General features: G+C 39.5%; 1 protein-coding gene across 15 annotated transcripts in view; it reads right to left on the minus strand.

Moving 5' to 3' along the window:
- Positions 1-15612, minus strand: part of abhd18 (abhydrolase domain containing 18) — a 135390-nt gene that overhangs the window by 4628 nt on the left and 115150 nt on the right. For all 15 annotated transcript variants that reach the window (XR_005944211.1, XM_041197519.1, XM_041197510.1 and 12 more), the window contains 2 exons: positions 12935-13310; positions 3385-3547 (listed from right to left, as the gene is read on the minus strand). Coding sequence is in view for 14 of the 15 variants with exons in the window: in XM_041197519.1 (XP_041053453.1) it covers positions 3385-3547; positions 12935-13310 (539 nt within the window). In the remaining variant the exon portion in view is untranslated. The remainder of the gene's footprint in view (positions 1-3384; positions 3548-12934; positions 13311-15612) is intronic.

The following is a 15612-nucleotide window of genomic DNA, read 5'->3' on the forward strand; positions in this document are numbered from 1 at the left end:
TCATCTCCTCCACTGCCACTAAATGCTTGATCTGGATGAACAGAAACTACCTCCAATTAAATATTGTGAAGTCAGAAGCCTTTTGCCCAGATCTTCCCCACCAATGAGGATGTGCTACAGGACCTCTTGGAAGTCCCAACTCAAGGATTTAGCAGGAACTGCCCAGAAAGCTTCAACTTCTGAGGGACCACCAAAAGATTCTCCAACTCTGAGTTGGACTTGGAGACTTTGGAGGGTTCCGACTTATTTACCAAAGAAACGTAAAACAGAAAGAAACCATGGTCTAACTCCTGGGTAACTATACAACTGACACCTTCTGACCCTCTGCCGACCCTCCAACTCCCCCTGGCCCCCCAACCTACATCTCCCCGACCCTCCCACACCCTCCCTTCCACCCAACTGGCACCCTAACCACACTACCATCTACCTCACTCAAACTCATTCACTAACACACTGAAAAGCTATTTAAACATCCCAAAGCTTTTCAGTGTGGTAGTAAGTGAAGACTTACCAAAATATGGCAGCTAGTGCCATAAAAAGTAGATATGGCTTGACTTTCCCTGACAATCCTGCACGCTGCATTTCTGAAGAGGCCTGGTTTGGAAGTCTGGGCCAGAAATGCAGAGTTCCTGCTTAGTGCAAAAAAATAGCAGCGGAATGGCAATCCGATTGTAACTGCCACCCTTGGGAAGATTCGGCCCACTGTCTTTGGTCCCCACTACAAACTCTGTTCCCTGGTTATCAACTCCATCTCTAGCAACTGTCTGAGGCTGAACCAGACTGTCTACAATCTTAGTGACCTATTTGACCCAGTGATGAATTTCTGACCACATATCCACGCCATCACAACAACCACCTACTATTTCCACCTTCCTAACATCGCCCCTTTCTGCCCCTGCTTCAGCTCATCTGCTGCTGAAACCCTCATGCATGCCTTTGTTACCTTTAAACTTGACTATTCCAAAGCACTCCTGGATGGCCTCCTACTCTCTACCCTCTATAGTACAGAACTATTCAGTTGTACCCATAAACATTAGCTATGAGAAAGACTTACCTCTAATTTCAATTTCTAATGCATCTTTAATTTAATAGCTTGCATTTCCCTTTTATACCTTTTGCATCTTTCTCTTCTCCCCTCATTACCAAAAATCAGACAATAATGCTCTATATTCAGCATGCACATCCAGAAACAGCACAGTTAAACACAAGGAATTTGTGTTGGCATCAACATTCCCTCAAGTTGTGCAGCAACCCAAACGTCCTCGTGCAGGCTGCACACAAGTCAGTCCCTCATGTGTGAGCAGCCATGCAAAATAATTAAAGGGGTAACATACTTAAACTCCCTATGTACTCCAAAAAAACCTTAGGGAATAGGTTGGGAACTAAATTCAAGCAAAATCTCAATACACTGGAAGATCGTTAATAGATCATGTTTAGGCAATGCAGTGAGCAGTATTCTGCAATCCAAGACTTCGTTTTGGGATGGTAGGGGGGGGAGGAAGAAAGACTTTAGTTGAAAATGACACAGGGCTCCATTCAACCTTTAAAGTATTCTTCCATCTGAAACTTGAGATGAAACAATTATCATGGTTTCAGATCTCTCCGATTCATTTTCTGTATTGGAATAAGTTTCAGAAAACATCCTGCAAATGGTACTGAAGTCTGGTTGATTTAAAATACTAATTAGGGTAAATTTTTGACTTTTTCAAATTTAAAAAGATTATTGGCCTTACCAGATGGAACTAGTTCTCACTTAGGATATATACACACACTATATCCATTAGAAGCTGGCAAATGAGCTGAAGAGAATCTTTGTTTGTGTGTGTGGAGCTGGAGTGTCCCTCTGGGCCTTGAAAAATACAGCAGACCTCTGCCGGGCTTGCCGCCTAGGTGTTGTGCTTGACCCCTTGGTCTTGATACTCCTTTGAGGACCTACATATAATTGCAGAGATTCCTATGGCCCAAAACCAGTGAGCTACCTGCCTGAAGCTGCCCGTTTGCCAATGCAGCTCACCAATTAGTTTCAAAAGAGACTCTGACCTCAAAATCACAGTAACTTCTTCACCACCAGAGTGGCCAGTCAGATGATCTGCTGGTTGGCTGCTCAGAAGTTAAATCTATGTCATTATGGCAGATTTTGAATTGACTGGCAAAAGAACCAGAGGCAAAATGAATGTATTTAATGCCATGAGTTGTTGGGCTATAGAATGCACTGCTTGAAAGGATAGTGACAACAGCTTCAATAGTATCTTTCAATAAGGAATTAGGTTAATACCCAAAGGGGAAAAATATTACAGCTTGATGGAGATAAAGCAGGGAAATCTAACTACTTGGAGAGCTCTTTAAAAGAAGCACATGCGCTATGGGTTGAATGGCCTCCTATGTTATATCAGTCTATAATTCTATGCGTCAGCAAATTATCAAATCAAGGAGTTATCCTGTCCTCATGTGCACAATTTCAAACAGAGGTGAAACTTTCAAACAGAGATAAATGATCGCAATCAGGAGTGGGAACCCTGGCTAACTTGTTTTGGTCTCCTTACGAACACAGAGATACTACAAATTGCTATCATACTCCTAAGATGCTGTGCCATAGCAGCATTCTAGCTTCTAAGTCAGAACGTCATGGGTTCAAGCCCTATCCCACAGACTATCCCGATGACATAATCCAAGCTGATACTTCTGCATCGTACTGGGAGAGTGAAGCACAGTTGGAAGTGCAGTTTTTCGGATGGAATGTTAAATCAAGATCTTGTCCTTGTCCATAAAAGAGCCCATGGCACTATTTGAATAGATCGGGGGAGTTTTTCCTAGTCTCCTGGCCAACATTTATTCTGCAAATAACACCTAAACCAGATCTTTTCATATATTTCACTACTGTTGTTGGGACTTTGCTGTGTTCAATTTAGCTGCTGTGTTTCCTACAAAAGTGACATTTCAAGTACTTCTTTGACAGTAAAACGCTTTGGAATGTTCTGACATTGTAAAAGGCTGAGAAAGAGGTAAATAGGTGCATGACTCAGCCAGAGTGGTAACAGGTGTGAGAGGAATAATGAGTGGTAGATTGATCAAGCAGGCGAAGATTAAAAAGACACAAGGCCCAAAATAAAGAGTTTCCCATTCACCCATGCCAGCCAGTAAAGTCATCATGAACATATCTATAAGGTAGAGTTCAAAAATTGGAAAACAGTAATTTCATCCTCTTGTATATTACCAAATAGTTAGCTAGATTCTCATTTGTCTCCTCACCTGGGGACAGTGTTTGATATGGGAAGAATAATCAACCACCTACCAAAAAATTAGTGTTTGGATCTATATACTCGGCAATTTCTTCCCTTTAAACAACAGATAAATGCCAGTTTGGTAACTTTTCTCTCCTTTTACCTGAACAGGCCTTGTTTGAAGAGATAAGCACTAATGTGACCACCTTCCAAGTATCTGATTTCACACCCAGGCCAGATTTCATTAAGGCTGCGCACTCCAGCTCGGGGAATGTAGGCATCTTCCTTTGCTTGGACCACTATGATCAGACTAGGATCTACTGGCACTGTAATGTAAATCAAAGGAAAGATAATTAGAACTTGCAGAAACAGAGCATAATTTCTTCTAATTGTTTAGAACTAATGAATGCTAATTGGAATGCTCCACCAGAGAGAAAGCACAGAATTTAGTGCAATAGGCAGAGGTACAGGTTGTAGTTTACATTTGTTCTTTTTAGGGCATGACAGCCTACTTCTGCTTCAAATATTTATCGAATTTTCCCCATTAAAAGATGCAATGGTCTCTTGCCTCAACCATTATAATTTCATGCTCAACAACGCTATGTAAATAACATTTTCCAAGCCTGTTTCAGTGATAATTTTAATTGCCACCTCACCACCCCAACTTAAGACAATCTTTCTTCCTATTCTCCCGATGAAAAGAAATTACATTAAAATAAAAATCCTCATCTGTGCCACCAGAAGTAGTCCCACTAGTTCACGTTTCAACTCAAATATTTTCCCAATCTTGCTATCATCTTATGCTCTCTGTCATTTTCATATTTTGAGAAATGGAGCACCAAAAGCTGCAAACGTCACTCTTATTTGAATGTTAAGCAATGTTTTGATTCCGTACACCCACTAATTCTTTGCTCTTCCACTATTTCTAAAATGCAAAATTTACTCGCCTTTTTTATGGCTTTATGCATCAGTACACCAATTTTCCAGAAATTATGTACTGAATACATCTTTGTTCACTGTTCACACTCTTCCGTGTCTTTAAATTAATTGCATAATCCCAGAACTATATTCCTTCCATTAAACTGCATTCATAGTTGAATTACTTTTCCACATTAAACCGCATCTGACATCTGTCTGCCCATTCTGCTAACCTATCAAGGTCCTCCTGATGTTTAAAATAAAAATCCAGTCCTCCACAGAGTTTACCAAACATCCTACTTTTCAGTGATCATTTTGGCATTCTGTTCACCCCACCAAAATCCAACTCATCTCTATTCAGGAACAAAAGTTGGCCCAACAGTGACTTCTATTAACCCTAACCTTTTGTTTGTTGTAAACAAAATGTCTACTCATGTGCAACATGCTCTGTGACACATTTTACTGAACAGCTTCTGGAAATCTATTTACACTATATTAACCGCATTCCTTCATCCAGTCATTTCTTAAAAAGAGAGAGTATCAGGTTTGTCAAACGTGACATGCCTGTAATAAATCCTTGCTGGTTGTCCTCAGTTAAAACATCCACTTCTAAATGCTTATTACTTTGTCTCAAATTTTGGATACTAAGAGTCTGCAACAATAATAACTGTTGTTATTCTAAGAGCTTATCTACAACTTCTTTTAGACTAATTGGTCTATGATTACCCATATTATTATTACAGTCATTTGGTAGTACAGAACTTGAGTATTGCTGAAAAAAGAGACATGTCTAAGCTTTTCTTCTTGCACTCATCAGCCTATTCGCAAGGTTATCAATATAAGGGGGAAAACAACAATTTATACCGTATGTGAAGAGAGTGCTAATTGATTTGCAAGTGGCATTACCATGGAGAATGCACCACTGATGGTGGCTGACAGTTAACAAGCGGTATTCGCCACTAACAGGGTGCTGCCATCAAGCCAAAAAGAAATTCTGCCTAAAACAAAAATGAGTAATGTGGTATATGAATTCCAGTGCCCATGAGATGCTAGGTATGTAGGCCGTACATTCCAAAGACTGGATGATCTTATCAAACAGCATGCCCCAGCCGCTCTTCTCAATGGGCAGGATACAGACCATACCCAACTAGTCCGTGGTTGCAAAACTCAAAACATGTCCAACATTAGGTGTGAATCGGTGATTGGACAACATTTGCTGAATAATCCTCAATTACGCTGACAACCAATTTAAGATTACAAAAACAAAAACAGAATTACCTGGAAAAACTCAGCAGGTCTGACAGCATCGGCGGAGAAGAAAAGAGTTGACGTTTCGAGTCATGACCCTTCGAAGGGTCATGAGGACTCGAAATGTCAACTCTTTTCTTCTCCGCCGATGCTGCCAGACCTGCTGAGTTTTTCCAGGTAATTCTGTTTTTGTTTTTGTTTTGGATTTCCAGCATCCACAGTTTTTTTGTTTTTACCAATTTAAGATTGTTAGTTGGGCTCACAATGTGGCACATTTGCATGTACTGGAAACTACATACACAGGGCCCTGTTCTTTGCAGACAGAAAGAACATGTACACACATTGCACCTGTTTCAGCTGAACAAAATAAATGACAGCCTTTCGCAGACTCATTCCTCAGGGGCAATGCCTTGACCAATCAGGGTCAAGCTGCCCGATTTAACTGCCAAGCATTGTTTGAAATTTAACCGTCAGTCATTATCAGTGATGCATTCTCCATGGCAATGCCACTTGCCAACCAATCAGCAAGCTCTTCACATACAGTATAAATTGTTGTTTTCCCTCTTGCATTGGTATTCTTGCAAGTATCCTGATGAGTGTACAATGAAAAGCTTAGATGTGTCTCTTTTTCAGCAATACTTATATTCTTCTTCTTGAATAAGCCTTGCATTCTTGAAGATTGAAAATTATGGCCAGAGCTACAGTCTTTGGAACTTTGGCATCTGTGAGACACTGCATGCAGAAAAGGTCTACGTGCAATATGTAATTATTCCATGTGGAGCACTTCAGAAAAACTTTGAAAAATTATAAAGGTACAATATAAATGTAGTTTTTCTTGTCAGTGTATTCTAATCCACCTTGGTATAAGGATTTATTTTCCAATTTATATTCAAATGCTATGTGAACAAAGATACTTAGTCTGGGAAAAAAACTTTTGAACTTTATTTTCTTTTGGTTTTATTCCTTGCATTCATTAGTACCATGTGGGCTTAGAGGCTTTTTTATGAACGGACTGCAGCAGTTCAAGAAAGCAGCTCACCACCACCTTCTCAAGGGCAACTGGGGATGGGCAATAAATGATGGCCCTGCCAGCGAAGCCCAAATCCCGTGAATAAATTTTAAAAAACAATTATTCCACTGGAAATTTTAGCCTTAATTGGCAATTATCTAAGTAGCAAAATTGTTCTTTTAAGTCTTTATTCCTGGCTTTTGTAAGTCTTCAAAGAGGGATAACATGTATTCAGCATAAACAAAAAACTGAGGATTTAAGTCAAACACAATTTCATTTATGTATCAAAAAGAAAACGTGAAATTTAAAACAAAAAGCAGCTCTACTTGATATTTTATGCATAACTCTCACTGTGAGCATGGTGCCATATACCAGGTTTAAGAGCTCCAAAATCCAAGCAACCAACATAAAGCGCACATTTTTTTTTCTTGGGCAAGTTGGGTGGGGTTGGGGGGATTTTTATGCAGATGAGCGTGTCAGTACTAAATAGGAGGTTTTCCATGTTTGGCACAAGGTACTAGCAACTTCAGAAGAGCAACCATTTTGCATCAGTATGTCATTTTAAGAATCCCGACTTACCTTGTCGTCTGAAACTACAAGTCCCGATAGGCCTCAGGAGTTTCTGCACGTGCACGGAAAGGGAGCAGGATGGGCATGTGTAGCCCTGCGTCTGAGTTCTTTGGGCAAGGGACAAGTTCTCAGTGCACCCGCGTGAAAAAATAAATAGCGCCAAAACCTGATCACATGTCCCGGGAGCAGGGTGCCATAATCAAGGGAGTCCCAGGGCAGGGGATAGGGGGAGGGAATGGGGAGAGCTCCCATAGAGGGAATCCAGGGAGAGGAGATGGAGAGAGGTCCCAAACAGAGGGAGAGAACCAGGGAAGGAGCCACCAGGAGGAAACCACCAGTAGGAACCACAGCAGGGAAGGAGCAAAGAAAAAGGCTCCAAGCAGTAAAAGGGCTGCATTTAGCGAGTTTCAAGTAGTGAGGGCTTGGAAAAAGCCCTGGAGATCTGGGAAGACATAAGGTTGGTGATTCCTTGCTGCAGACTGTTGGGGCAAAGGTAACCCTTTGGAGCAGCAGTGTTCTGCTCAGTGTGGTTGAAGGGCTGAAGTTGTGCTTGTGAGCTGCAGCTGCAATGCAGACTCAGGAATCCAGCTGAACAGAGCCTTGGGAGGTGAGCAGTCATTGAGGTAGTACAAGTGAATTTTGGAGGGGATTCAGAGGTTAGATCTTTGAAGATGAAGACTGGAATGCCCGTCAAAGAGACAGAGTTTCAATGAGATTGGTTGACTCAGTGTTTACTGGGGTCTGGGTGGGTTGCTGAGAATTTCGTGGATCTGTCTTGGTTGCATCCTTTTTGTGCAGTGTTTTGTGTTTGACCACTGTTTGCCTGTTAATTCACATTTACCCCCAATGTTAAAGTATAAGACATATATTGTGAATTGCTTTATCTTTCTGATTTATATAGTAAAGTTTATTTTGTTTGTTCAAAAACCATGGAATCTTGTGGCTTTGTTTGTTAGCAAATAGCTTGGATCTCAAACTTTGTCTACTTTAAACAAGGAGTTACTGGACCCTAACTCCAAAAACTTAAGGGTCGAATGCAAGATCATAACACATTTCTATCATTTGCATTACACACATTCAGTGCAATGACTAATTCAGTGTTAAGCTGGAACAACGGTGTACTGTGAGCTCTCACTATTAAACGGGAAGGTGGATGTGAGATAGGGAATGGAGACATGATCTTCAGGCATTTGGAGAAGATTAATTCAGGAAATAGAAAGTGAAATGTGGAAGAGTGTGAATAGGTTACTATTGCAGTTTTATATCTTAATGTACAAAGCATTAGAAGTAATATAGAGATAAAGAAGGAAAAATTGGATGATGGGTGATCTTATTTATTGAGGACATGGTTACAACCAAAGTTCTCACTGATGGAGCATATCTACACTGACTTAAGAAATAAGGGATATGTTACCATACTAGAAATACATTTACGGATAACAGTGCGAAATAAATTATGGAATGTTTCTGTAATTTTGGGACTTAGAATAACAATTGCAATAATGATGAATTTTATATTTGTCTACCTTGGGATAGACAGTGTGTTTGTGGTGAAATTAGGAGGTGTTCTGAGAATGCAACCAGGACTGTTTCACTGATTAATGCTGAAGCCCTATATGAAAGGACACAATTAGATTCATTTCCAGGTACAGTTGGAAATGGTTACCAAAATTTAATTAGGTGCACATTGCAAATAAAGATAGTCAAGGATAAAGATACTGAACAGCGCTTTAAATGGCATTATGCGGAAGCTAGTTCAGAACAACTGGTTGGAAAAAAATGGCAGATCAAACATTAAAAGTAACATAGTCCAACTAAGTGTAAAGGGGCTGGATCAAAGACAGGGGTTCAATGGATAATGGTTACAGCAAAAATAACTTTTAAAAATCTGTTAAATAGAGGGATAATAGAAGGGAAAACTGAGGAACTTAAGTATTGAAGGCAAGCAAAAAAGGAAATTAATAAGGCTAAGAGAGTAAGAAAAAGGATTCAATAAAAGGAAAAACAAGGGTTATTATAAGCATGTGAGTAAAAGGATAGTCAAAGAAAACATATGACTATTTGCAATGAAGGGAGCCATCTTGTATTTGAGAGTCAGAAATGGCAGCAATACTTGCTTATCAATTTTCAGAGAAAGATGGAAGTGGAACTGTAGATAGGCCCAAAGTGTGCATGGAAGAATTATGAAAGATTTAAAGATCAAAAGGAAACTATTAGAAAGGTTGTGCAATTAAAAGTGGAGAAGTCACCTGTTCAGAGAGCATGCATCTCAACATTTCAGGAAGTTTGACAATACATAGACAGGCTTGAATGCAATTTCTTAAAAACTTTTGTCAACAGGAATTGAACAAAAGAACTATAGAATTTTTGAAAGATTACATGCATGTTCAAGGAGAAACAGACAAGCTTGTAAGCTGTAGGCCAGCTATTTAGTCTTACCTTGGCTGTGGATAAAATCTGTGGAATCATAATATGGAGCCAAATTACTTAACACTTAGGAGGTACCAGCAAATTAGGAATAGTCAGAATTGACTTCTAAAGGGTAGATCATGCTTAACTAATTGAATTTTTGATGAAATCACAATGTGCAGATAAAGTGAATGCAGTAGCTTTTCGGAAGTTGTTTGCTCAAGTGTCACATAGGAGACATTACGAAAATAAAGACATTGCTATTAAAAGAAAGTTTTTTTTATTCTTTCATAGGATGTGGGCATCACTGGCAAGGCTAGAATAATTGCTACAACTAAGGGGTTTGCTTGGCTATTTCAGGTTGAGTGTCAATCTGCAGTCACATGTAGGCCAGAGCAGGTATGGATGGTAGATTTCCTTCCCTAAATCACATTAGTTGTTTTTTTTAATGACAGTTTCACGGTCACTAGCTTTCAATCCAGATTTAATTAAATTTATTAAGTAATCACATTTTAATTCTGCCAGCTGTTGTGGGATTTGAACCTGTGTCCCTACAGCATTAGCCTAAATCTCCGGATTACTAGTCCAGTGACATTACCACTATGATAGGGACAGAAAACAAAGAGTATGTGTAAATTCATGGTTTTAGATATTAGAATGTGAGTTGTGGAATGCCACAGGAATCTGTGCTGGAACATCTTTTGTTTCCCATTTTTAAAATTTGCATAGGCACACAAGTTGTGATACTGAAGTTTGTAGGTAATGCCAAATATGGGGAATCGTAAACCATGAAGGGAGATGCAGAGTGACATATATATAGGTGACAGATATAGTTCAATGTGTGAAAAGATGAGTTAGTACCTTTTGGGTAAAAAAAGTGATAGTCCTTAAAGGTAAAATCATTAAAAGGTCAAAGGAACAAAGATTTCTAGGGGTGGAGATGCATAGATCTTCAAAGAGGAATGCAATAGAGAAGACCATAAAAACCAAATGGGATTCTGGATTTTATACATAAAGATATTGAGTATAAAAGCAAAGAAAATATTTTGAATTTGTAGAAGACATGGGTTGCAGATGGAGCATTGCAAGCCGTTGTGCCATCCTATTATAGAATACAGTAGCTATTAACTAGAGTTAAGCTAGGAATGAGAGACCATAGTTTTTGATGAATAGAGTGTTAAAAATTGAGGGGTATTTCACTGCAACAGAAAAGGTTAAGTGGGGGGTGTATGATTTCAGATTTATGAAAAGTTTTGAGGAATTCATAATCAAAGACTGATTTTCTGTTGGCGAATCATTAATGGAACTAAAGGCTCAGTGCTATCACTGGAAGAACAAAAAAATTACCAGAAACTCTTCTAGTTATTGGAGCATGGGATGTTTACCATGAATGGTAATTGAAACAGATTATAACTTCATTTAAAAACAGACTTAAGCAAAATATAAAAGCATACAGGGAAACAAGCATATCGCATTAGACTAGAGAACTTCAGTTGGATAGTTGGATCTGTTATGGTGGACATCAGTGCACTCTATTGATATGCAAGATTGGTGACAGTCAATGCAAGTTTGTTGAGTAATATTCAATAGCTGATTAGCAAGAATGAACAAGTCAAGGATATGTAGATGATTATAATTATTTCTCATTTAATTGCAATGTTGTCTGTCCTGCCCTGCCAGGATTGGCTCCACGTTTGACAGTAAAAACAAGTCCAGGTCTCTGTCAATGCAATTATCAAATGAACTCAGGCTGGGACAAGTCCCAACTGATTTCATTTCTCATCTCATGCCCTCTGCTACATCACTGTTGACATTGGTCATGAAGATGTGAAGCATGCTCTAGCACAGAGCTCTAAACATAGGTAGTGATTTATAGTAACAAAAGCTACTATAGTGCCCAAAGTGAAAGTGAATCTGAATCTTTAAATGAATCTCAGAATAAGGCACAGGTCATTTAAGACTGAGATGAAGAAGAACTTTTTCATTCAGATGGCAGTGAATCTACCCCAGAGGGTTGTGGAAGCTCAGTCATTGAGCAAGTTCAAGACAGAAATCAATAGATTTCTGGATACTAACGACATCAAAAGATATGGGGATGGTGGGAAAAATGGCATAAGGGGTTGATGATCAGTCATGATCTGTTTGAATGGCAGAGCAGACTCGATGGGCCGAATGGCCTGCTCCTGCTCCCATTTCCCATGTTCACTAACTTCATTTTGTAACTTGTTTTATCAATTCTCTCTTTGGAGCAGTGACTGATGCTGAGATTTCCATGCATATTGTCAGCCTTCCAAGTACCTCAACCAAGTTGCCATTCTCCACATTTAAGTTTAGACAGAGTTTGGCGGACTATTCCAAAATAGAATCCATTACTGTTGAGCCAATCCTACTATGACCAAATCAGCAGCTGAACCATTGCGTGAATCTTTTCTCTTCCTTTCTGGGTATAAAGACCAATCGTTAAAACCTAACTGCTGCCTTCACTGAGATAAGTTAACTACATGATGAATTTACCCAACAAACCATCAGGAAAGCCCCGAGCGGTTCCTAAATGATAAATTAGGCAAAGCTTCAATAGAATAAAAAAACAAAAACAGAATTACCTGGAAAAACTCAGCAGGTCTGGCAGCATCGGCGGAGAAGAAAAGAGTTGACGTTTCGAGTCCTCATGAGCCTTCGACAGAACTAGGTGAATCCCAGGAAGGGGCGAAATATAAGCTGGTTTAAGGTGGTGGTGGTGGTGGGAGAGGGGGGAGAGAGAAGTGGAGGGGGTCCGCAAGAATGACCCAAACCTCCCTGTCGCTTGCCATTTTAACACTCCACCCTGCTCTCTTGCCCACATGTCTGTCCTTGGTTTGCTGCATTGTTCCAGTGAAGCCCAACGCAAACTGGAGGAACAACACCTCATCTTCCGAATAGGGACTTTACAGCCTTCCGGACTGAATATTGAATTCAACAACTTTAGTTCGTGAGCTCCCTCCCCCATCCCCACCCCCTTTCTGTTTCCCCCTTCCTTTTTTTTTCCAATAAATTATAAAGATTTTCCTTTTCCCACCTATTTCCATTATAAAAAAAAAACCCACTAGAGCTATACCTTGAGTGCCCTACCATCCATTCTTAATTAGCACATTCGTTTAGATAATATCACCAACTTTAACTTTAACACCTATGTGTTCTATTGTACTATTGTCGTTGACATCTTTTGATGATCTGCTTCTATCACTGCTTGTTTGTCCCTACAACCACACCGCGCCCCCCCCCCCCCCCCACCTCTCTGTCTCTATCTCTCCGCCCCCCACACACACACCTTAAACCAGCTTATATTTCAGCTCTTTCCTGGACTCGAACTCAAGTTCTGTCGAAGGGTCATGAGGACTCGAAACGTCAACTCTTTTCTTCTCCGCCGATGCTGCCAGACCTGCTGAGTTTTTCCAGGTAATTCTGTTTTTGTTGTGGATTTCCAGCATCCGCAGTTTTTTTGTTTTTTACTTCAATAGAATACATCACATCAGTACATAATTTGAATATAATTTGCACTTCATTGAAAGTTTTAAATTACCTGAGAAATTTCCAATGTGTGTACATTCATCCATGACTCCTTTCATGAAGAGTATAGATTCTCGTGCTAGGGAGGCCTTCCTGTTTTTCATCTTTAACAGCTCATGGTTTACAGTGGATGAATATTTGCTAGTACTTGTTGACGACATTTGGTGATTCAGGCAACCAGTGTTTGAGGTACCTTGAAGCAGAATTCCTTGTGTAGAGGCATTTAAGGCAGCTGTGTTGGTACTAAACTGAGAAATTGTCGCAGTCCTCATCATTTCTCTCTTCGCATTTAAACCTATCATATCTGTGGTAAGTTCATGGTGTTGCAAATTTTCCAAACTGGATGGGGAGTTCTTCATAAAATCTTGGCCCATTTTAAAGGAATCTGTCTAAACATCAAATACTTGAAAGTTTATAAATAATTTCAAAGATATTTTGATAAGTGTTCAAAACAAGCATTAGACTAAGTATTTGTTCAATTTCTCCTTTCTCCCTCCACTCCCAACACTTACATATATGCAGTTGGAACAGGAATCTTAGACTATGATCAACAAAGAAATGCCAAGCCAAATTTCTCCATTTTAGGAATGCTGAAGACAATTATAACGCTCTTCAATTGAGACTAGTGTGTCAGTTCCACAGAAAACATTTATGCACAAACATTGAAAAGTAGGAATTTCATTCATTTTAATGAATACAATACCCAGCAATTTTCCCTCATTTGAATACCCATTTTACATCTTTCCTACAAAGACTTTTTGCTCAAAGAGAGTTGAGTGTACATAATTCTGTCAAGTGATCTTTTCTACAGACATCAGCCAAAAAAAGCAAGAGGTAGGGTCAGTCAAAATCTACAACAACTGAGGCACTAAAAAACCTTCGTGAACATCATTTGCAGAGGATTGGAAAGTCAGACAATCATGCTGGGATTCAAATTTAATCCCCTCCAAATTAGGTGAAAGTGCTTTAAGCTAGAGCTCCCAACAATTTCTTTCTCCTCACTCCTGAAGTCCTTCTTTACTTCCCAACTCCCATGTTATTTTTCCTGCAGCGGTAATGCAAGAGAATGGAAGCTTAGATAGTCAGTTATAAAGCTTCACAACAGCGGACACAAATCCAACTTCATGGTCAGCTGACACAAGGTGTACTCTAACAGGACAAGACTGAACCCCTTAGGTTTCAGCTTTCCCGAAACAGGGATGTTCAGTAGCGAATATTACTTTCTTTAAAAAGCCACCCAAGGACAACTAAGTCACCCAATAACATGGTTTTAATATCTGAGGCTGAAGTAAATAATTTTATATACTTATCAAAAAAGTGAAAACTCATTCAATAGCAGGAGGATGTTTGCAGCATGAAACAATGCCATGGATTTATGCAAATGATCTCCTATGATCAGGTCCCTTGTCTTACATGGGTGAATGGTTTAAAAACAAGCATCAGTCACTTCCCCACAAGGGCAAATAAATGCAGCAAGTCATTTTGGACTCCTTTCTCTTTTCCTAGCAGCTGGCTTTTGACTATTTGGATACTGTCTTTTGAAAGGTGAGGGATTTGCAAATGACAAGCATTGCTTTAACAGTAAAACAAGAGAGGGACAGAAGAGAGGCTGTATTTCAAGCAAGCAGGGTCAGGTAGGCTAACCACTTTTCTACTAATGCTGGGAATATGCAAAACAACATAGCAAAATTAGAAATGAGCTTTGAAGGGAAATTACAATAGGTCAACTAGGACATTATTTGGGAAATTAAGATACTGGATCTGGGTTAAGTATCTGGAGGAGGGGTAGGCAGAACAAAACAACAAAACATAACAATGCACTCCTGGCTGGTTTCCTTCTGTAAATTTGAAGCTATCCAAAACTTTGATGCCCATAAATAACTCGCAGCAATAACTCTGATCACCCCTTTGCTTGCTGACCTACATTGGTTCCCAGTCAAGTAATATCTTGATTTTAAAATTCACATCCTTGTTTTCAAATCCTTCCATGGCCTCACCTCTGTCCATCTCTATAAATCTTCTGCAGCCCTAGAACTCTCCAAGATATCTACGCTCCTCTAATTCTGGCCTCTTGTGCATCTTCAATTTTAATTGTTCCAGCATTGGTGGGCATGCCTTCACTTGTCTAGGCCCCAAGCTCAGGAATACCCTCCCTATCTTGCTTTCTTCCTTTAAGCACTCATTAAAACCTACCTCTTTGATCAAGCTTCTGGTCATCTATCCTAATATCTCAGCTCGGTGTCACACTTTGCTTTTAATGCTCCTGTGAAATGCCTTGGGATGTTTCATTACGTTAAAGGCATTATATAAATATAAGTTTCGGTCGTAGATTGGCAATGCAAGTAAGAGGCAATGCACTTATAGAGGTAATAGAGGCACCTTGATAGACTTTAGGACAATTTGGGTAGAGATTAAGGATGTTATACAATTCCTGGTCATGAAAAGATGAACAGTAAAATGATTTTGTACATCAAGGGGAATCACAGCAAGCCCTTTTAACTTGGTTTTGGTAGCTATGTTGGATGATACAGTTACAGATTTGAAGCAGGGCATCAGCAAGGAAAAAGGCAGCATTTCCAATCTCATGAGACTAAAGATCAAAACTGTAATATGGCAATGCATGATTCAAGAAGTTTTTTTCAATGATAATTAAGTTACACTCAACATTCTTAAATGGATCCACAGCATGTT

The sequence above is a fragment of the Carcharodon carcharias genome, chromosome 1 (assembly GCF_017639515.1).
Source record: "Carcharodon carcharias isolate sCarCar2 chromosome 1, sCarCar2.pri, whole genome shotgun sequence".
NCBI lineage: Eukaryota > Metazoa > Chordata > Chondrichthyes > Lamniformes > Lamnidae > Carcharodon > Carcharodon carcharias.